A 27,228-nucleotide genomic window follows, 5' to 3' on the forward strand; every position below is an offset into this window, starting at 1 on the left:
TTTAATCGTGTATTTCTAAAATCTGGCAGTACATATTAATACATATTAATTAAAAACATTATTATTATAGTTAACGTTTATCAATATGCATAATTATTTCCGTAGCTTAATCAACACTTTTCAATCCAGTTTAGTCGCGCACGCAGTGCATACATATATTGCAGAAATGAATCTGAAAGTAGTGTAAATGCTAATCCCAAGGATCCCAAGAATATATCAATGTACCTTTACTGCTTTCCGATTCTCCAAAAAACAAAACAGAACTTGAATCATCCATCAGCTGGATCGGCGACGGGAATAAGCAGTTAGTAAAACCCACTGTATTGTACAAGTACAGGTATAAGCACAATATGTATTGTATACTTTAATTTCTATTGCTACTCGCTAGTACTATTGTTAGCTACTCGTATACGATCTTGGGCAGCGTACTGTATAACTGACCACGAGCAGCAGTTAATATTGTGTTTGACCATAGCGTGAGCATTGAGCAGTGCTAGGTATACGGTATCTGCGGCCATCAGAAGTACTGGCGATTGCTTGAATAGATAGTCGGTATTCTCCATTTGAATTTTTTAATTTGACGGTGTATTGAAAATCTTTAAATTTTAAATTTTTTATATTTTTACGCCCTTTGCTAGGTTCTGATGGAAAGATTGATTCTTCGGTTTCCTCCAGGTACTACATTCATCGACAATGAGTTTCTCTACTTTTATTTCCGGGTTAAATATTTTTGAACATTAATTCCCTTGCATAGGTTTCCAAGTTTTTGTTAGGGATGGCGCGGAAGACTACATTTATTTGCTGGAATCTCTACTCATCACGGATTTGCAACATCATTTCCAGCCCGCTCTGGAAATTGATGGTGACCGAATTTTTCTTACACCAGTCAGCGACAGGAGCATACAATATATCAACAGAATTATGGCCCCATCTCTGCGGTATGACTAATATTTCACTGATTTGTGAGAAATTAGTGTTAGAAAACAAGCATTAAGAAACTCTGACAATGCTTGAAACGAAATGAATGTTCAAAGAAAATTAAATAAGCACTTTAACGTAATATGGACTTTGATTAATCGATATCAGTTAACCTTGAATTACAGTCCGCGTCTGCTCCTATCTTGGGTGGACGTCGGCTGGGAAGGAGGATGGAATCTCGGCATCCAGATTCCATAGCCGATCTCTGTCGAGGAATTTCGAAATGGCCCCCAAAGATCTTATCGAAACTGGTACGAACTGCTTTACGGAAATCATTGGTTTTGCTTCGTCTGTGTTTTTATCGGGGTAAGCTGCAGCTGCTGTTTATATTATCTGCTGCCGCCACCTGAAATTACCATTCGTTCGTATTTTTTCCTTGATTTTCGCTGGATTGTGAGTATTATTGTTTATTGTATTTTGAACTTTGAAGCGTTAATAAATACTAAAATTCTGAATGGGAACTGGTCTTTTATTTTTTGACAAACAAATCTACCAAATTAGGAATCTGGCACAGCTTACGGTGATAATAATCTTGCAATTGTATGGACGACTGACTTTGAAAGTCTAACCGACTTACGTATTTCTTATGCGGAAAGCCACAGTAATTGTTTCTCTTTGTCCGTTGCCATTAGAGTTTGCAAGAGTTACCGTTTCCGCAAGGCGGTTACTTGTACTTCAAAGCTGAGTATAACAGCTCGTCGGTCGATTTTGATGTGTGTTTTCGTGTAGTTCTGTTTGAGTTTGTTCTGTATTTTTTGTGTTATCTTTTTCTTCGCAGATTTCGGGGAGTCACAGGTGTTCCCCCACTATAGCTTAAAATTTTGGGGGAACAGCGACAGCGTCGTATCCCGTAGTCTGCAGCTTCTCAACGATCTTTCTATGGGATACAGCAGTATTCGACGTATGGTCAAGCTGGATGAAGTTCAGTTTTTGCTGAAAAATCATACGGTTAGCGACTGGTTTATCAAAACGCAAATCCGTATACTTGGCCGGTTATTTTGTATTGAACTTGCATGTGCCTACTCCTAGAGTGGGTGCTGCTAACGTGCTAGCTAGTTGCTGCTAACTAGTTTTCCGATTTCAGAGTGAACATTTCTCGTTTTTGGGCGCTAATTCTACATTGGGTGATTTGAAATGCCGTACTGCATTCTACGCCTCCTTAACGCGGCTGTTAATCATTGAACTGGCAGAGGATGAGGATAAACTGGATGAGTTCATGCGGCCAATCGGAGGTACGGTGTATTTCTCTGCGCTCCTTTTGGCAAATGATATTGGTAGGGCACTGACAGTACAGTATACTTAAAGGATAGCTTGATCAGAGAATATCAGAACATCGAACTTCAGGGATTTGCTTAATTTCTAATTTTGCAGTGGAGTTTGAGGAACTGGGCAGACTTATGACACACGCCGCTACTGCCATGTTTAACGAGCGCGAAGCAAAACTGGCGGCAATCGGCATCGCGAGAGATCTCCGAGGAATTTCATCCGCTTTGCTGAACCGTACATCGTATATTTTATTCTTTGACTGGATGTAAGTGATGTTTCTTTAATTTATCGATTTGTCGGATGAAACGATATGTCGCTTTCGATTAACTAAGAAAATTTTAAATAGTTTTGTATTTAACAGAATGATGATGATATATTACCATTTTACAGTGTTGTTCGGTATTTTGCAGATATCCCAAGTACCTTAACGTGTGCCAGCGCGTTGTTGAATATTGGTATTCGGACCCCGCTGTGACGACACCTATGTTGAAATTCATGGCGGAATTGGCACAGAATCGCTCGCAGCGGATACAATTTGATATCTCGTCTCCAAACGGGATCTTGCTCTTTAAAGAAATTAGCAAGATGTTCACCGTCTACGGTATGAGGTTGTCTGCTCTGCTCATCTTTAACCTGACTACGAATTCTAAGGGATTCTATCCTAGGTACGCGTATGCTGACCATTAGTGACATTCCAAAGCAGGATTTATATCCCCGCAAGTTGAAGGGCGTCGCCGTGGCCCTCACCATGTTCAAATACGCTCTCATGGGCAATTACTGCAATTTTGGTGTTTTTCTGCTCTACGGTGATCGCACGCTGGACGAGGCGCTACAAGTTCTCATTAAACTGATCACTTCAGTTTCCCACTCTGATCTCCTGGTATGACGTGCTTTTCCCTGCCTGTTGCACTAATTGGATATTCATTCAATTTGCCTGTTGTATTTGGTAGGAATATCCAAAACTCGGTCAGGCATATTACTCTTTACTCGACGTTGTCTCTCTGAACCACATTGACTTCCTGATCAATGTGGATCCCCCAGTGTTTTTATACATTCTTACCAGTATTTCCGAAGGGATAAATTCTCTCGGTAGGTTAATTGTGCATGTAATTTTTAATATCTTTACCGTTGCCAGACAGTTTCAAGCGTTCAAAAGCACCGTGAAAATGCACATGTGTGCTGTTTTAGAAACTGTTGTGAATTCAGCCAGCTGCTCCTCGTTGGACAACATCATCACGGCTTTATATAGGGAAATTCAGCGTCGCCACAAGCATCCTGAATTGGCTGCCACGGAAAATCGTTCCTCTGTGTTGCGCATCTACGAAGTGCAGCCGCAGCTTTTCCAGCAGCTGATGACAACAATCTTACGCATTGCTGTGTTCGAAGAAGGACGCAATCACTGGTCTTTCACGACCGTTATTGGGTCTGGTCCTTCTCTGCGATCAGGTATAACTGACAGATTTGCAAGCTTATGATTTTAAACCATCTGCAGTATTTTTTTTATTATAGTGAAAGTACTCTCAGATATTGATAAAGTTTTCATTTAGCATTTCCAAGAATTGCAACCGCGCATTATACAATCATTTCCCGAAGACAAACGGGGTCAGGTTGCCAACTGCTTTATCATCTTGATGGATGGGGTGGAGCGGAATTTATCGAATAAGACTCGCGACAGGTACAATTATCTTGAATAGAACAAGTGTTATCCCCCGTTTGTAATTTGTAAAGATTTATTTTTGATTATTTTACGTAGTAACCGAAGGCTTACACATTACCGTTTGGGTAATGATGTGAACACTTGCTTACAGATTTACACAGAATTTATCTTTATTCCGTCGCGAATTAAACGAGACGCAGAAAGGGCTGGACAGTAGTAATCCCATGCTGGACTGGATTGCTGTGCGTGAAGAGCTGGATAAATTTTGGCTGCGTCTGAACTCCGAGTTCACCGGCAGTGGAGGTGTGTTCGTCGATTTTAAATGAAAAAACAATGGATTGAATGGCGCATGCGATGTTAGTAAGATGTTGACTTCTGTTTGCTTGATGCTTAACGGGATATATATTCGGTGTATTACGCAGGTGAATTGGTTCTGATTTACGAACCACCATCCAGCAAGACTGTGAGTTTTCTCATGTGACATGCTGTGGCACTGGACACGGCCATTCCCAGTTTATATTAATTGTTTGTCGTTTTTGGCGGGCATTTTTGTGGACTACAGAATTTTTCTTAGTTTTTACGCTTTATTTGTCATTTGTTGCAGGCTGCACCCACTTGCAGTGGCATGCGGTTCAGGCCTTTCGGTTTTTGTATAGGATGAACCTGCTCACAGTGCAGCTCTCGGAAACGAATATACTACTGAATTTTTATGTTCGATGTACTGCGAGACGGGGGGCTGGTTATTTCGAGTTGATATCTGTGAATCTACAACAAAAACGACGGTTCCGTTGCTTTATACAATGCTTCCATGTCGGTTCTTACACATCGGTTTTGTTCATCTCGTTTAATTTATTTTACGAGTACGTAATAATTACCAGCACTGCGCTATGCGCTGATGTGAAACTAACACTATCTGGTATTATACTTTTCAGAAGAAGATTTACAAAGGATATTTGATCATTATAATTAGCTTTAATCTGCGCAAGCGTATTGTCACGTGTACTGGCTGTTGCCGAAAAAAGATACTTGTATATTTATTTACAGCTAATCAGTAATGACTAATACAGTAACTGTAGAATTGAATTTCACTAAATGTGAACTTTTCAAACACAGAAAATATTGTTTGATGTAAATTTTATTTTCTTAGTCGATATCCTATCACGAGGCGTAAAACAAAAATCAAAATCTGAAAATTCAATGCGCAGTGCTAGTCTGGCGAACTTCTGGGCCAGAACTAGAAGTACTCAAGCAGCGCGCTTTAGTTTATAATGTCATACACTGCCACTCCATGGCGGCCTACCATGGCTCGATAAGAGATGGTTAATCCATAAGGGAAATGGCCCGGTACATAGCGTCAAGAATGGGATACACGCACAAAAACTTTCGCTTTCGCACACTACGAATCACTTTTTTGTAAAACTTCATGTCATTTTAAAGCTAAATGATTTGTATACATTGTTCCGAAACCCGTTTCCCTTAAGCTATGGATATGGACAGGACAGTATGGTGTCTTTTTAGTCTTGCCCAAAGCGTCTGTTAAAGTTATAATATTATAATTATTGTTTTTCTCCTTTACCGTAAAGGCTTTACCCTGGGATAACGTTAAACGTGGTGTTATGAAAAGCAAAATTCTCGTGGTCCTTCTGAGCTTTTGGTAACTTACCGCAACCACAATGTCTAGCGTTTCCAAGAAGCGCGAGGCCGAGAACACGGCCGCGACTGCTACTGCGCCTAAGAAGATCAAGATGATGGAATCGCAGGGATCAGGAATTATTAATGGCCATGCTCCCACTGGCAGTGAAATCGCGACAGTCGGCGATAGCAAACCAGGTAAGAGAATTCCATCTCAGTTCCCATTAAACTAATAAAGAGCGCAATCGGCCAATGGCTTTATTTAGTGACGAAAGTGGAAGTTGAACTTAAGGAACAAGATATGGCCAGCCTGTCTCGCACGTGTACCGGGGTCCTGGCCAGCCCGTCGCAGTCGCGCGATCTGAAAATCCACAATTTCTCCGTGAATTGCCACGGGTTTGAGTTGTTGGGCGACACGCATCTGGAGTTGAACGCCGGCAATCGGTATGGTCTGATCGGACTGAGCGGCTGCGGGAAGAGTACGCTGCTGGCGGTTATCGCTCACCGCGAGATACCCATCCCCGCGGGACTGGATATCTTCCATCTGCACCGCGAGATGGCCCCCGTGGATAAGACTGCGCTACAGTGTGTGATGGAGATCAATGAGGAAAGGATGCGACTGGAGAAAGAGGCAGAGGAGCTCGCGCACGCTTATCCTGAAGGTACGCTCATTGTCGTATGAAAATAAGATCAGTGTTTCGTGCACAGCTATTTTTAAGTTGTTTTTTTTTTGCTAATCAGCTAATACGTATTTACGGTATTAATGTATTTAATTCTTTTGTTGCGTTCCGGTAATTGTCCTATTTGAATTTCTGTAGCCTCGCACGATAAATTGATGGATTTTTATGAGCGCCTGGACGAAATTGGAGAAAAAGGTGCAGAAACTCGTGCAGCGGATATCTTGCATGGTTTAGGCTTCACCAAACAGATGCAGCAGACCAAAGTCAAGGAATTTTCTGTCGGCTGGCGTACGCGCCTTACCCTGGCCCGCGCCCTGTATCTTAAACCTGCTATTCTACTTTTAGATGAACCGGTATGGTTGGTTAATTGTTCGTTTTTCTCGGTAATACCATTTACATTTATTTTAGTAGTATTTTTTCATAAGCATGGGAAGAGTTATGTAAGTACTTATTATAATAATTACTATTCCGTATTCAAATTTTCTGATAATACAATAATTTCAAGATAAAGTATAAAATTTTCTCAGCAGTCACTAGCTTACCTTTGCCAATAAATATGCAGACAATAAGTCGCGATCTCACATACTTTCGCGTAATGAACTGCTAAGGGCTGATTACAATGCCAATAACGTTCCTTTGTGTGGCTTGCACAGAGTTTTTAGCCAAAAGATTTTGTTTGCAGTATGAGACCAGTACTTGTTGTTTGGAATTTGGAAATTTATGTGCACAAGTCAGATGTATATGTCACAATGTGAAATCGTTAATTTTTTGAAATCTTTTTACAATCAGGAAATCTGAATGCGCAGGTGATTCGTTGTTCGAAATGTATGTCAGACTGATCCGTTGTTGAGAAAAGTCGAAGTACATACTTACTGATACCGTCGTCGCGGTTTGCGTTGGTAGTTTTGCAGCCAGTTTGGGTATCTCAGTTTTCGATCTTCTGAACGTTTCTTTTAATTGTCATCCGATTTTTTAGCCCATCGTATTTGAAATATTTCACGTTTTTTATGAACTTATATGAATATGAACGGGCAGACGAAGTCCTGTAGCTTTTTGTGTCTATGTTCTCAGTTGATTTCCTTGTGCTGGTTTTCAGACAAACCATCTGGATCTGAATGCCTGCGCATGGTTAGAAGAGGAGCTGAAATCGTATGCATGAGTCTGGCTGTCACCTTGTCGTGGCGACTATTTAATAATTTTGCAGGTATAAGAAAATTCTTGTTGTGATTTCTCATTCGCAAAACTTCCTAAACAGCGTATGTACCCACACTATTAATCTGGATCAAAAGCAGCTGAGATACTACGGCGGTAATTATGAATTTTTCGCGCGAACACGGGCAGACGAAGTGAGAAGCCTACTCAAACCGGTTAGCCAAACTTATTTGGTATTGTGTTAATTTTATAACCTTATGTTGTTTGTAGCGCAAATGGGAAGATGAACAAATCGATCATATGAAGGTTTGGTTATTACCACTGAGATAAAATGGTTTTTGAAATCTGTATAATGCGATGTGGATGTTAAAAGTTCGCTGCATTGACCAGACTTGCTTGCATTGCACTCAATGCACTGTTCTTTAATTAAGCTGTTTAACGCATTGATGAGAAATTTCGTCGAAATGCAACTTTTTAACAGCTTGCAACTATAGAAGTATGTTGATTGACAGGCTTTGGAAAAGATGAGTCTGGACAAAGCTACCCTGGTCAGCTGGTGCTATCAAAACTTTTTTCCAAAACTTGTGCTCGGCTGTTTCGTAAAAGTTGATGTGCAGAAGTATGGCGTGGATTTCGAAAGTGTTCGGCCCACTTATCAGGTAATAGTGGATTTATAGTGTCTGTTTTCCACTTGACAGAAAAAGTTCTGTTCTTGACAGAAAAGTTTTTCTGTTTTCCCAAAAAAACATTTCTTCTATTTTGATTGTGTACACTTTTTTTCTGTATAAAGCATTTGATTTTTCAAAACATTGGGTCAAACAGATGATGCATTAAAAAAATAATAACTGTTCTGCACCTTGGGTGTGTTCATACTTCCTGTGTGTACGCCCATAGAAAAACTTCTTCCCTTGTCCTCATACTTTTCCACATGTTTCCACTGTTTTGCCTGCTTCGGAGAAAATAGAAAAATATAAATTCAGCGTAATCAGAATAAGTACAGTAAATGTTTTTGATCAAATTGTGTTACTATTTTTGCCAACTGCGCAAGAACTGGGTTAAGCAGTCAGAAAGTTGTTAGTTATCCATATTTGCGTAATCGTACATTCGTACGTGAAGAAAGACGGGAATCGAAATCGTAGCAATTGTAACCTAGTAATTCACTTCCTGATTACAACTATAGATTGGCCGAATTGTGGGAATAAGCGAACTAAAATCACCGTATTGGATAACTACTAGCTTGTCACCTGGAGGGCCACCATCAGATACTAGGACAAATTGGAATCTTGTGGTTAGGTGAGCGAAGGAACAAAATGCGAATTTACGTTTCACTAAGGAATCGACTTTTAAGTGAATTTAAGGGAAGTGGGCCGGTACAAGGTACAGAATTCGTGTACCTGCACGAAAACTTACACTTTCGCGCACTCCCAAACACATTTTTGTTTCGGTTTATGACTTTCTGTAGGCCCGAAGATTTGTATACACTGGTGTGAAAACCGTTTGTGCGCGCAACATCCGGTTCGGGAGTTATGGCTTTTAGAAAATTCCAAAAAGTTTAAATGCATTCAGTTGTACCAAAAGTCTCATTATGGACCGATCTTCCTCAAATTTTGTACTTAAATGCGCATGTCCATGAAGATCGTTTTTACACCGATTTAAACTTTTTGGAATTTTCTAACAGCCATAACTCCGGAACCGGATGTTGCGCGCACAAACGGTTTTCACGCCAGTGTATACAAATCTTCGGGCTGCAGAAAGTCATAAACCGAAACAAAAATGTGTTTGGGAGTGCGCGAAAGTATAAGTTTTCGTGCATGTACACGAATTTGGTACCATGTACCGGCCCACTTCCCTTAAGTGTTACGCCCATTTTGCAGCATTTGCATGAATTTTTTGGTTTAACTTTAGATTTGCTGATGGAAAAAGTGACTTTTTATTGGATGACGTGTCAAGACAAAAGGGCACCGGGCAAGAAGTTGCCGCTTATCTCGATTCTTTGGAAAGAGACGGTTTTGTTATCACTGACCATCGAAAAATGGAAAGCAAGATGAATGAGCTGGACGAGATCGTCGGCCGCCCGACAACTGACGAAGATTTTCAGGAATTCTTAGCGAATCAACGGAAATGCCTTTCATATCCCTGGACATTGTCCATCCGTGAATTGCACGATTTGTTGCCTATGCGGAAGCTAAAAGCTGTTCAATCTAAGGACTTCAAGCGCGCGGTGCGTATACAAGAGCAGTTAGATGATTTACTGGCATACCGGCCCGAGCTGGATGAAACCAATGCGGCTAGCTGGAATCCACCGGTGATTGTTGACAAAAAAACCGTAAGTAGCAGGAGTGATAGTCATAAAGTTTTGACTCATTGCTGTTGTAAAAATCTGATTATGGTTTTACGTAACCCACTTTAACAGAGGATGGACGAAGTGTATTACGTAGTAAAGTGATTTACTGCGTGATTTTATGTTTCACTGATGAGAACTTACTTTTAACATGCAGCGGTATAGTTTTCAATATTGCGGCATTTTGAAATTAACAGTTATTATGTGACGGTTACTAGTTTTCCAGTCGGTATTGTTGTCAGAGTCTCAGACGTGACATTCAGACTGTTTTTCGCTTCTTAGCGTCAAGAGCGTATTCGGAAGCAAATTGGACGTCGCCGTTCCATGTCCGATGCCAAGGATTATCCATTTTGTTAGGATACGGAATTGGAAACTTGTTGGTCTAAATTCTCTGGAAGTCTGGCGTGTAAATTCGCTGCTTTTTAAAACAACAGCTCTGAAATTTTTAGGAATAGTTCTGCTGAAATTGTGACATTTCGACATGAAGTTATCTGCAATTCAGTCTCAGCTTTCTGGCATTACAGCCCGTTTGTGTACACTTGTTAGAATTTACGCTAATTATTGCAATGTTTTTTTAAGCAGTCTGGCTTCTCTGTGGAGTGTTTTGTTAAAACCACAAAATTCTTTGGGAAAGAGCAAACTTGTAAATACCTACTCCATCTATTCTTTACTCGTATAATAATTTTAACAATAATTTATTGAACTTTAATTATCGGAATAACACATAAAGTTAAAGATCGATATGCAGCTATTGTACTTAGTCAAGACTTGATTATATAGAGAATGCCGTTTGTCGTGAGTACAGATTTGTCTCAAAATTTAACAGTGTACAATATAAATCAACAGCAGGAATGGAACAACAGCCTATCCTTCTTTCTGCAAAACAGCCCACTGTGCAAGGCGAAGTGGACTGAAATGACGAAATAAAGCGTTGCGAACTCGCGCACACAGACGGGTAACATGTAACCTCTTCCACTTTACCGGATCCGTAGCAATTACTGTCCAACGATGTTACATTTTGTTGTTCTAATGGAAAATCTTATCTTTCTGAATTGCGAGGAAAGCAGACAGAATGCACAGACGTTAGACGCATCCCGCACAGTTCTCGAACAAGTAGCATCAAACAGTCTCATGTTTTGTTTCTGTTATACTGGAATAATTGTTCAAGTAAAAGCAGCGCCATGCTGTTAAGCTTTTCAAACGTACTCACTAACTACAGCGACGCTTATTATTTATGCGTCTGCGAAGAGTCATTCTTCCTTTGATCAGCATGGAACACCCAAATCAGTGCGTACCTGTTGTCCGGCGAAAATGTGAACAAATTATGTAATGACTTTCATTTGCAGATCTGGATAACGGTGTAAATGAGAAGATTGAAACGTCGACGTGTCCGTTTTCCGGTGAACTGGAAGCATACATGGGAAATGGCGAGAAATGCACCGCGTTTTCCTCCCATTGCGGCACGCCGGATGTCTTTGAATACAAGCTGCGTACCTGTAAACAGAATTCCAGTCCAAAAGATGTCGTTATTTATGATGGTAAGACATTTCGAGTAATAATGTGTTGTGCTTATAAAGGCTAGCACGAATTACAATTCATTCCGTTAATGTTTTCTTTGAAGTACGAATATGCAGATTATTAAAGGTTTGTGGTGTTTTTTTTTAGAGCGGCATTTTCGATGCGTGTCAACATGGAACAGCAACGGTTACATCTTGTTCTTAACGGAGCTGTTAAAACCAGAAGATCTGGAATCATCTGTGGTCTCCGCAGCTCGAAGGAACAATTCCAGAAGTAGCAATTTTGGATCTAACAATATCCAAACACAGTGTTTCGTAAGTCGGAGGGTGCGAGTAGGCTGCCACAGTACAGTATATACTCGTATATATTTTTAGTATTACTCGTTATACTACTCGTATTACTCGCATTTTATGTTACACAACTAATGAAGGCTGTACCAGATGAACATGGATATGTGATAGCATCGTTGAATTCCAAGTGTCGGCACGTTAGCGTGGAAGAATCCGAGTGGGACCAGCTTTTATCACACTGGATTAACGTTTACTCTAACAGGTAAAATACGACCGAAAAACGACAACGAAGTTATTCTCAGCTGTAGAAAATGCGTCACTGTTTAAATAAGCCTTGAACAACAGACAGAGAAGAAATTTTATAATGGACTTGTAAAGTAATGATGACAAAACGTAAATACATCTACCGCACATGCAATACGTGTGCATTAGTATCTTGCATGATTTATTGTACATGCTTGTTTTAATCGTAAGTATTCGTATCCGTAGAGTTTTAAATCTAACCGATTTGAACAGATAATTATAATAAGCTAGCTCTTGTGAACGCTGCTGAATAAAAGTTTGAGTCATTTTAAGAGAATATTCAACAACATTACTATGTAATAAACGTGTTGATCAACGATACTGCTTCCAATGAAATTCCTAGCACATTGTACGGTCTTTATCACCCCCTAAAACTACGGCATAATGGATGGAGCAACGAAACCGACGATGATTTTAATGCAATTTCAAATGCATTTACCAAGAGCGGTACGTTGAGGAATTTCTTTGTAGCGGTATATGTACCAGTTGACAATGAGTTGCAGTTTTGTTTTCTCATTGCAGCTTCCAGCTCCAGCTCAATATTCCAAAATTCCCATCGAGCAGCATGGTTGCTCGCAGTTTCTGTATTGACTGTGATTTGTGTACGGATAAACTTTATTTGCTTATAATTGTGTACAGAATATCTTTGTTGTTATTCTTTTGTTTTGATTTCATTTGGGATGTTAAATATTCACAAGCAGTTTAACGCGTGAATGGTATAGTTTGGTTTTGTAAATGGTGCAGTTAAGCAATGGGTTTATTTATGCCGCACTCCAAGTGATGGAAGAAGGAGATATTGTTTTTTTGTTTCGGATTTTGTTTAGGAAAAACAGAAAGCAATAAAGATGCGCTGTACTATTCGTAGTATCGTTAATATCACGAAAGGAACATGAAAGTACGACGAACACATCTCGACCTAACCATAAGGGACCACTGGCTAATAACTACACTGCGGCAACGAAAATATATACAAATGCTACGCGTAATAAATATATAGCATAAATAACACTAAGCCAAATATAGATAAGTACAAAACTCTTTTACTAAGACCACCGGTTGCGTAAACCTTGTATGATACTTACCAGCTGCCTGTTTGGAACTTATTATAAGTAACGCTATGGGTAAAAAAAGAACCTTTACTAGTCGGGATATCTGGGTTATTATGGCTTAACTGTCAGTTGATTGCATAATTAAACAGTCGAGGCCGAAAGAGCGGACATAGCACTGTTTTAAGCCACCGTCATACGCGCGCGGCTTTGCTGCAGTCGGCATTGAAACGAACCTAGAGCCTACTAGTGTATCCCAAACCGATGACAAACGCCCCGAAGGGTTACATTGGTACCGTGGGAGAGAAAAGAATTTAGTATGGGGCGTCAGGTACATTTCCACGGTAGCTAGCGAATAGCGATACGTTTATCACATAGCGCGGCACAAGCGACGCTAGGTGGCACGCGCGCAGTGCAAAATAAAGTGATGAAATGTTGGAGCAATACTCAGGAGTCTTGAACTTGATGGTCTTGAGTAATGACTATCATATTATGCCCTGTCCATTAGGCTCGAGACATTTGGATTTGCGGATCGGAAGCCTCTCGTTGATCTCCGAACTCAGGAAGAAGATACGACACGGAACTGGTCAGATCTGTGGCAGCGGATCAGCATGGAAATCTAACGCCGAAGCGCGACTCCTGCCACACAGAGAACAATTTCACAATTTAGGTGAAACGTTCTGTGTGATTAGGCTACCTAGTACCTACTTCCGTTGTCGGCTGAGGTTATGTAATGAACGATGGCCTTTCACTTAATTTGAAAGGAAGCGCAGTTGTTGAAAGTTGCAACTGCTGCCACGGCCAAAGATTCAAAAATCAGTTTATGTTTAATTCTAAAGTTAAGACACGAAATCTTTAATTTTGTTGGTTATATGTAATCGACAGTGCTCACGGTAGTATCAAGTTATAAAGTTATTGAAAAAGTTATTGTGCGAAGAAACGCTCATACAAATATATGCGTCACCCTGCATCTTCCCATGTCATATGGCACTAAATTAAAGAATTTATCTATTTTCTGGGTTTTTTCGAAGGCTGCGGTCGATGCCAACTGTTACTGCGCCTTGCACAACCAAATTTGCTTTAATTATTTACTTCTGAAATAACTACTTTCCTTTCCTCAAAACTGTTTTCTGATTTTGGCCTCATTTACATTTCTGTGTATTTTATTTTTTTGAAATTTTTAAAAAAAACTGAACACGTTATGATCTTAATAAGTCAACTTGTTTGATATTATCAATTTTACGATCTCTTCTGCAGTACATATGTTGGTGTCTAATTCTATTTGTTGTTATACATTTACACATTAAACATCGATTTAGAACTGATGTAGACTAGCTGTACAGATTTCCTACGCCGTGGAATAAGGGAAAAATAAGGATACAACAATGTTGTCGTGAACACAGATTTGTCCCAAAATTTAACAGTGTAAATATATATCAACAGCAGGAATAGAACAACTAACCCGTACAGTGAAAGCCAAAAAATATAACCATCGTCAAACACTTTGGAAGACAATAGGAAAACACTAAAAAACACTATCCGTCTTTTTGCAAAACGGTCCACTGTGCAAGTTCACCAACCAACGAAGTGGACTTTACAACATCAACAATCGACATAGAAAACTACACTCCAATAAGGTATAAAATCAGGTTAAAAACAAAGTGAAAAAAGAAATCTATAACCCATCGTCGATATAGAGCAAATGTGCCATATTAACAACTATCTAGGCAAGAGTATTGCGAACAAAGAGAAAACACACCCACATATATAACGAATCTAACCACCAATAATCAACGGCCTGCAGTCTTGTTTCCGGCTTTGCGCACTTCGTCCATGTCAATCAACGTGGAAACAAAAACCCCGGAAAAAACGAAAGCGGGATACACTGCCGACACCACGGCGGCATCCAAACAGATAGGAACCGGTCAGAGAATAACGCATCCCCACGGGAAAACGGGAAGCACACACAGCGAGACAATTTACGTCGTCATTGTCGTTCAGGATTGAGCAAAAATCTCATGTGTCATGGGATGTGCGATTACCATTAGGAACACACATTTAGAGGCCTGCAAGGAAATGGTCCGAGGTTAAAACTAGAAAAGAAAGAAAAAAAGGTCAGGGCATGCAGAGAAAAGGTCAAGGCCGGGAAAAATCAGAAGAAACAGAGATTTTTTAGTTACCTGTCATATTCTGTCCAGCAAAACCGGAGAAGGTGGCCTGCGGATTCTGTAGCATGCTGGTCTGGGCGCTTAAATGGTCCAAATTGCTCTGGATCTGGCTGGGATGCTGCACATGGGTCAGACCGTGGATGCCGTAGGGATAGGTCGGCATATTGCCCGGATAGGCCATCATGGAATGCGGCGCGGTATGACTGAGAGTCGGCACGGCGGAGAAGCGGAACTGTGACTTGTCAAACGCGTGCAACGGCTTCATTAGCTCAATATTCATTCCACTCCGCACTAATCCCTTCTTGCTCTTCGACGACAATTTCCGGTTACGGGTCTGGATGCCGTCTTTCTTCATGGTAATTGGTCGGCTCACCTGCAATGGATTAAGCAGCTGTAGGAGGAAATCAGATTGGAAAAGATCATACCAAGCAATTTTGGAAATATTTACACCAACTGTAATTTTTCGTACTTCGATTTTTGCATACAGATACTATAAATAATTTCAGCATGCACTACAATCGTAATTGCATTAGATTTAATAGTACGACGAAAGTTTAATTTCTTAAAACAAATTAAGAAAACTCGAAAAACTGTAAAACTTAAAACAGTTCACTGCATTTCACAGATTCCTTTCGCAAGTTCCTAACACATATACAATGCCGGTAACTTAAAGGTAGCGCAATTACAGAGTGTACACACAAGTCACAACTATGTTTTGAAAACCTGGCTTTCTGACGCGTTTGTAAAGCTGGAAATTACTATGCTGCAGTATTTAGTCTGTAGTAGACAATAATTTCAATCACCGTCTTCGACGTATCGCTTAAATTAGCAAAGCTTTTCCGCCAGAGACTTAACTGCATTTTTCAGAGTATCTTTTCTAATTCATCCGGCTGACGCTTCGGACAGACAGTCCATAATTACCGAATAGCTACGCTTGACTTTAGAGAAAATTCCGGGCGTCGAAGAAAAGTGCATACATTATGAGCTGACTGCATTCTACATTTCTGCCGTCCATCTTCTCTGTATTAATAACATCATTGCCAAATATTTTACTTGCTCCTATGGTCGTGATAAGCGAGATGGATGATAATCGCTCTTCCATTTGGAGTAGTCCTCAGACTCACAGTACTGAACTGCCTGGATGCGTATTTTCCGGCTTGCATTACGACAAGACTCTTCGCTACAGGCACTTTCTAACCAGCGATTGGAATTCGATAACGATTTCACTACTAATCATTCCGTAATTGCGTATAGCTGTAAGCTGTTTCGGTATGGAATATGTATTTTGTACCAGATTTTACTTGTCCACAAGACTTACTTATGGACAGTTATGGTAAGCTATTGCAATAAACTGCAGTCTGATTAGCGTGCAAAAAAGCAAAGAAATTTTATAAGACGATGCAAGTTAAAATATATAAAACATTTTAATGCGAAAGCCATAGTAAAATGGGCTTCCTCAATCGTAGCCATTTAACAGAACGAACGAAGGAAAAATTAAATATATAAAAAATATTGTGAATAACCCAATATAACTTCTTCACTAATAAAAAGGCCGGCGCATAGTATTGAAAGTCCGAATACTGGCAATGAGCCATAGTCCAGTCTGCGATGCTGCCGGTAGTAAATAAACTGCTGCTCAATTTCAATCGGAAGTCATCTGACGAAGGCCAGATATGGCTACACTGTTTGTGGCCAGATAATTGTCACAAGCAGAGAAACTCGAAACAGTGACCAGACATAATTAGCAACACTGGAGGACATCCACACTGGCTGGCTGCTGACCGAAGGATCCATCAGCACATTACCATTCATGCACATCAGATAACACGACAAACGGATGAACTACCACAGATCATTAATTTACAGAAACTTCTCAAAACGATAACAGTGTTTACCGGCAGACTGGTTATCGGATCTCGTGCACGCGGTAGTCGCTGTGTTGACGCTATAAACAGATCATCGCCGAATTTATCTTAGAAGTTGGAACAATCAAAACATAATATCAGCCGCATCAGACCCTTACTAAAACATTAAAACATTATTATTTCCCGTACGAGATATACAGATTTTAATTCGAAAAGACCTCAATATTTAACGCCACGAAAAGACAACCAAAGGCAGTTTAAAAGTATCCATAATGGAAATTAAATTACTGCGGGTACGTCATGCTACAAGTTTTGCACACACACATAAAACAGACCGTCACCTTTAGTGCACAAAATCAGAATTGTCAAATATATGAACGTACGGTAATCTCCGTGAACTCTCAGATGAATAATCTACTTTGGGGTCAGTTTTCACAAAAGTTGTTCCGCCATTTTTAATCCTAATGAACAGCACGGACAAACCGATAATTAGGTACGGAAAACGACTAATTAGAAAATAATGCGGGGCTGGCTGCAACGCCTCTTTTGACAAGATACGTGAAAAGCCAACCTGAGCTGCTATGAAATCTGCTTCGCTGCTCCACAATACAATCAAGTAACACAAAATTTAATGCACATCGTACACAATACATCAGAAATTTGAAACGATTTTCAGTGCAGTGCGCTAAACTGGTACGTAGAGCACTTCATCGCGGATAAAACACGTTTTCGTTTATTAGTCATAACAGTGATTTATTTTTGCGAACGAAAAGAAAGCCTGTTGAATGGATTGAACCACCATTACTTCATAGGTATCGTCCCAACAACCATCTGATCATCAAGCGAAAACTTGTGGCTTTCTATCGCATAATGGATTTTCCGAATCATTAGCTGCCAGTATGCGGAAGCGTCAATCTGGCCATTTTAAAATTTAATGCATTTCGCCAGCCACAAAACTATTACTACCCTCCTCCATAATTACAACAGTTTGTGCCGCAAGACTACAAAAGTGCATCGCATACCCTTCTGCCTGCTTGCACATTGAGTCATTCATCACGGGAATGAATCGCCGTTTCATGTCCAGCATTTTCAAACCGGGAGACAGACAAAACTGACAAGTACAGGGAATCCGAGATGGGGACGAATTATATTATCGGCTGACAGTGGCGGCCAGAAATACGCACGCACACACATACCCGCTAAAAGTCAGGCGGAAAGTCGCCCGGCTCGCACACAAGGGGCGACGACGGTACCCCACCCAGATCGTTAGTACAAGCTGTGCCTGCTGTCTAATGATAGCCAATTGATGCGGCCACATGCTGAGCCGCCACTCGACAGGTACCACAACTTTGCGGGGATAACAATTCAGCTGTCGCCAGACAAATGAGCAACAATAAGACAGCCCAGCCGCGAGAGCTGTCTGCCCACCAGATTTTCCTTTTCCGACCACATTTTCCCTCCGACACAGTACGTCATGCCTAGTGCTTTTTTAATTCGCCTCATTATCTCTGACTTTCCATTCCTGCATGCAGTTGCACACTGTCCCTGATTAAAACTACACAGACACTGCGCCGAATAAGCACAGCTGGTCAAGTCCGACCCCGGCGATCATTAAACCCTAAATTATCGTCACCATTACCACTGCAGTCAGAGCGAGGAGATCCGAGTCAATACCATAAATCAATTATGCCGAATAAATACTTTCCCCACAACCGGCAACTTAAAATCTCTTACCAAACCAGAAAATTTTACGCGACAGTTACATCGGAGTAAAACTGGTCATAAAAATTAATCGACTGAATCAGACGTTTTAAATCATCTTATCTCAACCACAAATATTCAGCCACTTGTATAAACATTACGTCAACATTATTACTTTGCTTTGTGAAATGATTAAATAAGGGGGTAAAAAAATTCTTAACAAAAAGTATAAAAAAATTTACGTAGCAGACATAACAAAAAGGTGCACAATAGCACCGCTGCGTTTTTTTTCAAATAGAGGAAAACTGACAGCTTTTTCTAACAGATACGCGCCCACCCAGACACAACGCAGCGTGCCGAATACACAAAGCGACATTTGCCAGTCGGTGGCTGACGTCCTTATTGGCGACTACTGCACTAACTACACCGTCAACCCCGTGTGTTGATGGATGGAAAAACAACTTACCCCATGCAGTTTGAAGTAGAGACCACAAGCATTGCAGACCGGATTGCCTTTGGAATCTCTGCGCCACAAGGTGGTTTTGTCGGTTTTGCAGTTGGCGCACGCCGTTCCTGTGCGTTTGGATGCCACCTGAAATGCAGACCGGCAGACTGTCAAAGCAAAGCGCATAAAAGGTTACCGCATATCTCGCGCACAAAACGCTATGGCGACTTATTTCCTTGGCTCACTCATGATGGCCCGGGTAAACTTACCAAGCGACGTTTCGGCTTGATCAACGGCCGACTTGAGCCTGCAGGGGAAACGTGCGTCAAATTATGGATTTTGGCATTTAGTCAGCTCAAGTATTATGACGATAATACATATGATGCCTACCATTCATTTTATGGTAAAGTCCACATGCATTACACAAGTATTGTCCATTCCCGTCGCGACGCCAAAGCGGTGTCTGCTCGCAACCACAATTGACACATTGTCGGCCTTCTATGAACAGCACAAATCATTATTACAGCAGGAGATTTATGGATTTATTCTAAATAAGCGGATCAAAACGTGTAAAGTCATTATTCTACGGCTGACCTCGCTGCTAACAGAAATTTTTGTGGATGGAGTATAAGCTTTACACAGGTTTTCAAAACCAAAAAATGTTAAGATGTCAAGAATAAATAGGCAGAGAAGTTACGATTGGTAATTTCCTAAACGAGAAATTAATCAATGCATCAATTAACAGTCCATTAGCGTTAATCGACTTTTAATGATACTTTTATATGCCCTTATAAAAACCGTGGCAAAATTACAGTCGTCTCCACCTGCGGCTATCTGAAGCATCTGAATGAAAACAGAACCGCGTATGTAAACTGAAAAGGCAGGAACCAAGCACGGCTTCTCCAAAAGACATTATTATACAGATACTGCATAAGGATTCTGCTAATTTGGCAATAATGAAGCTAATCATGTATTCTGGTGCAATAATTATATCAGTCTATCTCGCGCTAAGCCTGATCCGATCTATATACGAGCACCGTCCATTGTACGGCTACTCTGGGTAATTCGAGAGCGCCGATGCTAACGTTAACGCAAGCGACAATTATTTACCCGATACTGTCCTGCCACGACCTCGGCGACTATTTTGACTGGTTGAGTTGATGTTTGGCGTCGGTACGGCATTATTGCTCTCAGGGGTAGGATAATTGGGCATGTAGCGCAGTGAACTGGCCGATTGTGCCGCATAAGGTGAATGTCGCAATGGAATATGCGAAATCCGCTGGGAATGTGACTGGACATTATCGTGCTCGTAGGACATACTGGCCTCATCCGACGCGGCCACCGGTATACCACCTTGTTCGTCTTCTGATCCGCCGACAACTGCAAATTATTACCCTGATCAGGTACAAACTTTTAGGTAATCGTAACGGCCACCAATTAGTGGAAGTCGCTGAGCTTATGTAACACTAAAAGCAGACAGACAGCTGATTGCTACTGTCGCAGGATGCAACAAATAACAAACGGCCAATCGGCATATCGCACAGATCATAAAATAGTGGTTGTTTGGCGGCGCAGATCTCACGCCGATTGGGCTCGTTAAATGTTTTTTTATGATGCCTGCCAGCGGAACTCCGTTCTGACAGTTGGAGTGTATGCGGCATTTTGAGCATAGCAGCTGCCGCGTCAACCTAGATAGACCTGCCATCCAACTTGATTGCTAATTTGTCCGATATGGTTTCTTCGGGCGGAAACCCAACACAAGCCGCACCAACGTCGCTGCGCGCCTCATTAAATTAGCAATATACACAATGCGGCATGTACCGGCCTGGGTAAGCGATTAATTCATAAATGAGGCGCCAAGTGCACTAAACCGCGCTGACTTTAATTAGTCTTCCTTACCTACAAGCCCTCCTTCAGCCGCCTGCAGGGATGCTGCGAGGATATTCGATCCCTGTGTTGATGTTGTGTCTTGCTGCTCCGCCGGCGACAGGCCCGTGTCCGCTGCTGTGCCGGCATCCATCGGCGCCAGCCGGCTAACCTGCTCAGCGTCATCCTCCTGGGATTCCGGCATCTTGTCGAGAAGGGGACTGCCCTCTTTGTGGCGGTCAATGTCCCCGGAATTGGGCTCGTCTTCGCTCTTCACTTTGGCATCGTCCGCACGGGATGGAATATCGCTGGCGGTCTTGTGGGTGTGCAGTTTCGGCACGGTACCGGCCGTCTGGATAACCGAGGTCTGCGGGCTGATGTGGGTGGGGGAGGAATGAGGTTTGGTGGCGTAACCTACACTGGGACAGGCCCACACCGAAGTGCCGGCAGCCGACATCATGCACGAAGTGTTGGGATACGTGGGCTTGCTGTCCGGGGAAAAATATGGATTCAAGGTGGACGCCGGGGAATGGAATGAAGTGGGATATACATGATGGGTTGTTGAAAAGGCTTGATCTGCACAGATAGGCAACAAACACTGTTTATCCTGATAGGCAAACCACAGGGTTACACTGTTTATCCCATTCTATCGTAACAACGACGAATTTTGATTAGCTTTTACGTATGCAGATACGTACTGTAATTTCACTTGCAGAAGCATGGTCTAATAATTAACTATTAAGTAATTTTACAGCCCCCTGAATTACTTCAAAGAAAATTCAAACAGCAACTGTAATCATGCTGGCGTTGTAAATATTAAATTTTCTTCGCCATTTTTAGCTGCAACAAAATAAATCCACATGGATTGTCTGATAAAACCTATGACTGTACTGTAACATAGTGCCCAACTGCCCATAATCTACATGTACAAGCCAGACTTTCGTGTGAATACCATGACAGGTAAACACTAAAAATAATAATACACCTTGCACTTTGATTTTACTAACAGAATTAATAAGAAGAACAATATTTCAGTTAAATGGTTAATGCACTTGCAGCGCCGTGTTATTATCGAGAGCGGTGTCTATAATTTCGACACATTCACAATCTCGTGCAGCCCACCCTTTAGATAGTTTTGACACAGATCTGGCGGAATCTGCGCCATATCAAATATCGTTTACAGAATCTGACACTGCTATTAACATAACCTACACTGATTATGCAGGCATCAGCTGCCCAGTGCGCATTGTAAAAGCAAAACAGCTAAAAACTGTTTTCTTTAATTGACAGATACTTCTCCTGGCCACACGATCTTCTCTGACTTTGTCAAACAAAACGGAATAATAAGGAAAACGGTTGTCTGTGCTCAAGTCTACCAAGACTGCTGCACAACTGACAGGGTCAAAATAATTATGCACAACACAAAAGACTACCTAATCAGCGCGACCAGCAACAGCACGCTATCGTTTCTCACCTTCTCGCTAAAGTAACATCGATTCGATGAAATCAAGTCGCGACGCGCGACAGACTTGTTTTGCATTAATTTTGTGCTGGAAAAAATTCAGTCATGATAATTGTGAAGAATCTGACATGTAAACAACCTGCAGCAAACGTGTGCGATTCTAGCTCTCCAAATACGTATCTATCTTGTGATTACAGAGCCTACGTAGAGTACAAAAAACAAAGCAAGTGATTTTTTAATTAATTTTAAGTACAATACCATGTTCAGCTTTTAAAGTTTGCGTAACGGCGCAGCGAGTACTAGCGTCAGTGTCGGCGGTACGTACGGCGGTTAAATACAGTCGTACACAAAACCGTAAAGTACGTACAAAAAAAAGCGGTGACCTATGGGTATCTAGTGTACAGCGTGTACGGTGCAATACTGGTGCGGTACAACTCGTACATGACTCACTCGGAACGCAAGAGCGATAACCGGCAGAATGCATGGCGTGTGTGTTGAAGCGCAGATAATTCTGATCCAAACCGGGATGGGAAAAGGAGTACATTTCGCTCATCAGGTCGGGGTCCATGTTCAGCGGCGCGCCATGCATTGACATACCGCTCTGCTGATAGTTGTCCGCGTACCAACGATCCATTTCACCAGGAAGAGCAGTGTTTTCTGTAGAACAGCAAAAAGTAAATAAAAATACGCCATTAAGATTTTCTATGCCCTCATGTTGAATCGTGCAAAACGATCATGGATGAATCAGCGGCAAGATGCGGTCGTTTGTCGATTATGGCACAGATTGCCATCACCTATTTATTCTTTTATGAATGATACCTGTGGTTAATCAATTATCCATCAAATGATCAATGATAATCATACCATCAGCAATAAAAATATCAAGATTTACTATTAGCGCCTTTTATCGTACAGACGTAATTCGGAGCAGTTAAGATCGCGCTGTTCCGAATCGCGTACAATATGGCTTCATGAATCATTGCAAGAACCCATTTCTTATCAATCTTATCGCCCAAGGATTCATTAATAAAATGTACAAAGTTAGACGAAGTTTGTTGGATTCTTATTAGGAATAATGAAAATATCGTGGTGAATGTACGCTGGCAAAAGAGTGCTTAAGTAGTTAAGTTAAAAGCGTGAAAAAAACACGTAGTAACAAACGTCCTTAGGAACATTTTAAAAAAGATACAGTAACGCATCTAGTGAATGCGATCAATCTTACCGATCAATAAACATCCTGCAAAAAGTATCAACTGATATCATCAGTCCATCAACAATAAATATTATAAATTTGCAAAAAAATCAAAATAAATAGATTCTTTAAAAAAAAAGGGAGAACGCTCCAGTCACACTGAAAATAAGGTCGGGTTCCGTGTTCAGTGCAAAATCAAACTTAACAAATGATGTGCGGCATCTGCTGTAGCGTCTACGAATAAAAGGATCTTTGGCCTGAATATTGCTTGCATGCGCGCTGCATCAACTTGCAACTGTAGCTGGCAGCCTGTACGAATAGGTACACAGATGCGACTCTTATCATCACTCTGGTAGGCCTAGACTTATGTTTGTGACTAATCGTAACGAATCACGTACAAACTTATTAAGCACAGTACGTACTGTACGCACATGAAATTGTATGTATCTGCTGTCAGTTTTGTAATTATTTAATTAAATACTTCTAATAATTCCTTGATTTTTCAGTGGAAAGTTTTTATTAAAATATGCTTATAGAGCTGACTAAATTTTGCAAACATAAAACACGATATAAAAACTGAGTAGTAGCAAATTAGATCAGAATGGCGACTTAATTTCAGAACAAAGAAGTTGCAAAAAATTGATCAAACCCATACGCGTACCGATACTGTGGCATAAATTACTGCATCCGTGTGTTCTTTTAATCATAAGTTGAAAAAAATACATCGACCATGTACATGCTAAACACTTTAACACTTTTTAACAGCATGGATCGACTTAGTATGCTAATAAAAATTACGTGCTTCACATGACCTTTATTCCTATTACGAATTGCAAGCAACACGTCGCCAGCAATTATCTGAAGCCACTATATAGCCTTTCGTAATCCCATTTATATCTATATAATACCTGTGCTTACCATGTGTACACATCGTTCGTGTTTATTTTAAGAAACCTCACTACTTTTGTAGATAAAGTGAACTAATACCCATTTTTATTTTAGAGGAACACATACAAAGCGGCCGAAAAAGCTAATGACCTTTCACTGATGTACCAGTAAGCAACGGCCATGGATAACATAAGGCCTGCTGTGTGACGAAGTATGGTTAGGGAATTGTCAGATGTTTGCCGGAATCGCAGGTATACTAATAATATAAAATTGCAGACTGATGCACTAAAATTCTGCTGTGTAGAGAGTAAATTTTGTTTGCGTAGCCAGATTTGCATGATGGCCATAAGCATGATTTCGATACGCAATGTTATGAGTTCTTGACGGTGCGCTTGCCTGCTGAATTGGCTAGTAAACCGTATTATTTTCAAAGGTCATGGTTTTGATGTATTGTATCACGAAGATAACTATTATAGAGCTAAACTGTTGAAGTACCGCAAGGCTACAAACTTACAGTTCAAGTTCGGCATGATAAATCGTAGCCCGTCTTTTTGTCATAAAGCTTATGACGTATGATACTGTAACGGTATCATAATATTTTTATTACGTATAACTGGCAATTGGGTTTCGGATCAACATTGTTGTACCGGTATGTTTCTATAAAGGATGAAGCATCAAGACAAATATCTTGGTCCTGAGTTACGAACTTTCACTTTGGAAATATTGCTCAAGAAACTTTGGGGATTGCTTTAGTATCACTGCGTGCTATGTTTTTTGAGCCGTTCTTGTATACACAGCATTGGGCAATTGGGCAATTGGGCATAGAAGTATAATTATATATGTGGATTCATAAACATACATAGAATACAGCATAAGTCAAATAGCATATAATGCGCTATACAGCAGCATTCAATATTACCGTACGTTACTTATTAACGGTAATTACAAGTTAGTAGTGAATTGCTACCAGATTTGTCTCTATGGATTTTATTAGCTACGTAGGCGTGCTAACTAGATAATTAGCTGATTAGTAAAAATAAGCTGAGATTCTGCTGATGGCGGCAATCTCCGCCTTCATCTTACCTGATAATATGCTATCGCGGATCTTGTGAAGATTGAGATAGGATACTTGATTGCCAGTAAAATTTGCGTGCCGAACCAGATACCATATGATTAAAATAACCTCGTAGAGATATGGAGGTCGTTACGCGTAGCCGGCGAAGCCAAATATACGGCAAGATGAATATATACAGATTGCAAGCTGTAAAATTGCTAGATCTCCCGTTAATTTTAAAGGCAGAAAGAATGTTGTAGCACGATATTCGACGGCGATGCGATCGGATCTTAACTGTTGTTCGTTATGGCTGGACGAGATGTGATGAGATTTGGATGAGCGACGAAAGATAGCGCAGTACTTAATTCATCTAACACTATATCTCACCCCAAAGTATAACAAAACATTTCTGATTTCGTAAATACAGATGGACGAATAAGAAACGCGTACGTCGGCCACGGCTGCCGTTTGGCGGATCCGCTACCGTTTTAGATTACGCCCACGCGCAACGCCGGACCGGGAATATGTGTCCGCTGCGTATATTGAGTAACCCGGCACATGACCGGAATAAGGAGTGGTCTACTCTGTGAATAAGGGAGAGCAGTAAATCGTGACCATTTTCTGATTCGTCATTACTGCGAAGCAGCCTGTACATGCGGTCCACAAGCTACAGTACACAACACTAACGGAAATTGTACTTTGTTTTCGCCGCATTTTTGTGCTAACTTTCCGCCACTTGTTGTGCACGATAAAATGCTTTTCTGATTTGAGCCACAGATTTCGAAAAAGAGATCGGTTGATTAAGTCTGCGCTTCCTTTCTGTACTATCTGGAAAATTCATCTGGATATCTCTTGCAGCATATATCACACAAATTGGTCCGCTTTGTAGTTAGTCTGGCAAAAGTTAACGTTGGCCAAGTTACGTCTGGCCAATGGTTAATGGTGATGATAACAACTTACTAAATACAATTTAACTACAAAAATATTCTCGCAATCGCGCATGTGATTATTTTGCAGTAATAACGAACAACAAAACAGAAATCGATCTGACATTTTACATGCATTGACGATGCCGAAATTGGCAGTTAGCGGTTTTCGGGAAGCTCCGGATAAGCGTTAAACACCAGAGTGATGCCCGCGTAATAACCTATCGACTAATAAGTAATCAGCTGACCAACATTTCCGGCGCTGCTAACGTGAGTAACATCGAGGCACAAATATCTGCGTCAAATTCCTTTTTTGCTTTCACTATCGATGTGGGAATCTAAAATTTGCTCTTTTATTCACTTACCAACAGCAATGCAACAGCCACAGCACCCCGGACAAAGAATAAAAATAAAGATTTCGGTTGCCCGAAGTGATTAAGCACGGCGTGCGTCATAATTCAAATACTAATAACTTATCAGTCAATTGATAGTTTGTACCGACGAATGCCATTGTACCGGTTTAAATATTTTTTAAAATTTTTGTGATATACGACAGTTAAAAAAATACTTGAGAACCTATACAAAAGTTGATTTGTACTAAGGACGCAGGACACTGCAAATAGTGGACAAAAAACTGACCAGTGCAGAAAATAAAAATATTCAGCATTGAGGACCTATCTCGCTCTGCACGGATCGAGTTTCCACGCGTTCCGTAGGCAAGACAATCAAAGCAAGCTTCAGCTTACGGTTACGTGCATAATTTAAAAGGGATTCTGAAATACGTATGAAGGGCTGTTT

At 40.8% G+C, this 27,228-nt stretch overlaps 3 protein-coding genes and 1 long non-coding RNA gene across 7 annotated transcripts; 3 read left to right on the forward strand and 1 right to left on the reverse strand.

Moving 5' to 3' along the window:
* Positions 1-609: 609 nt before the first annotated feature.
* On the forward strand, positions 610-4,678 carry LOC129597718 (exportin-7-like). The gene is given in 14 exon segments (XM_055495370.1): positions 610-675; positions 755-938; positions 1,104-1,229; positions 1,757-1,926; positions 2,063-2,210; positions 2,350-2,509; positions 2,655-2,845; positions 2,910-3,124; positions 3,195-3,333; positions 3,433-3,649; positions 3,651-3,690; positions 3,792-3,919; positions 4,053-4,204; positions 4,324-4,678. Coding segments are annotated over 13 exon segments (1,908 nt in total). The 5' UTR covers positions 610-675; positions 755-775; the 3' UTR covers positions 4,383-4,678.
* Positions 4,679-5,269: 591 nt separating this feature from the next.
* LOC129597719 (ATP-binding cassette sub-family F member 2-like) lies at positions 5,270-10,365 on the forward strand. Its single transcript, XM_055495372.1, has 10 exons — positions 5,270-5,731; positions 5,800-6,195; positions 6,352-6,566; positions 7,310-7,362; positions 7,418-7,580; positions 7,636-7,671; positions 7,878-8,024; positions 8,546-8,658; positions 9,271-9,691; positions 9,989-10,365. The coding sequence occupies exons 1-10, from the start codon at positions 5,575-5,577 to the stop codon at positions 10,061-10,063; spliced, it is 1,776 nt and encodes a 591-aa protein (XP_055351347.1). The 5' UTR covers positions 5,270-5,574; the 3' UTR covers positions 10,064-10,365.
* A 3,898-nt stretch (positions 10,366-14,263) lies between these two features.
* On the reverse strand, positions 14,264-26,128 carry LOC129597721 (transcription factor GATA-4-like). Of its 4 annotated transcripts, none has more exons than XM_055495379.1 (9): positions 25,534-26,128; positions 22,812-23,027; positions 20,942-21,484; positions 20,153-20,422; positions 19,433-19,540; positions 19,312-19,349; positions 19,064-19,189; positions 15,044-15,404; positions 14,264-14,929 (listed from the first exon to the last, which is right to left on the reverse strand). In XM_055495379.1, exons 2-9 carry the CDS (start codon positions 23,002-23,004, stop codon positions 14,922-14,924), a joined length of 1,647 nt encoding a protein of 548 aa, XP_055351354.1. In that variant the 5' UTR covers positions 23,005-23,027; positions 25,534-26,128; the 3' UTR covers positions 14,264-14,921. The 4 variants fall into 4 exon arrangements, with proteins under 4 accessions (XP_055351354.1, XP_055351351.1, XP_055351353.1 ...); XM_055495376.1 differs by having other exon boundaries at positions 14,264-14,956; positions 25,534-26,119; XM_055495378.1 differs by having other exon boundaries at positions 14,264-14,956; positions 22,821-23,027; positions 25,534-26,109.
* On the forward strand, positions 24,266-27,066 carry LOC129597722 (uncharacterized). The gene is made up of 4 exons (XR_008691605.1): positions 24,266-24,701; positions 25,765-25,861; positions 25,932-26,700; positions 26,802-27,066. It is a non-coding gene; the product is annotated as an uncharacterized LOC129597722 (long non-coding RNA).
* The last annotated feature ends 162 nt before the right edge of the window (positions 27,067-27,228 follow it).

This window comes from Paramacrobiotus metropolitanus, unplaced genomic scaffold (assembly GCF_019649055.1).
Source record: "Paramacrobiotus metropolitanus isolate TYO unplaced genomic scaffold, Prichtersi_v1.0 Parri_scaffold0000108, whole genome shotgun sequence".
NCBI classification, from domain to species: domain Eukaryota; kingdom Metazoa; phylum Tardigrada; class Eutardigrada; order Parachela; family Macrobiotidae; genus Paramacrobiotus; species Paramacrobiotus metropolitanus.

Bases quoted from the DNA above. Each gene is read 5' to 3' on its own strand.
- LOC129597719 (XM_055495372.1), top strand. From the start codon at position 5,575: ATGTCTAGCGTTTCCAAGAAGCGCGAGGCCGAGAACACGGCCGCGACT. The intron at 8,025-8,545 runs GTAATAGTGGAT...TTACAACTATAG, and splicing joins GTGTTCGGCCCACTTATCAG to ATTGGCCGAATTGTGGGAAT. The intron at 9,692-9,988 runs GTAAGTAGCAGG...TTCGCTTCTTAG, and splicing joins TGATTGTTGACAAAAAAACC to CGTCAAGAGCGTATTCGGAA.
- LOC129597721 (XM_055495376.1), bottom strand. From the start codon at position 23,004: ATGGATCGTTGGTACGCGGACAACTATCAGCAGAGCGGTATGTCAATG. The intron at 19,541-20,152 runs GTAAATAATTGT...TGCTGTTCATAG, and splicing joins TCGTGGCAGGACAGTATCGG to AAGGCCGACAATGTGTCAAT. The intron at 14,957-15,043 runs GTAACTAAAAAA...TTTCTTTTCTAG, and splicing joins TGCTGGACAGAATATGACAG to TTTTAACCTCGGACCATTTC.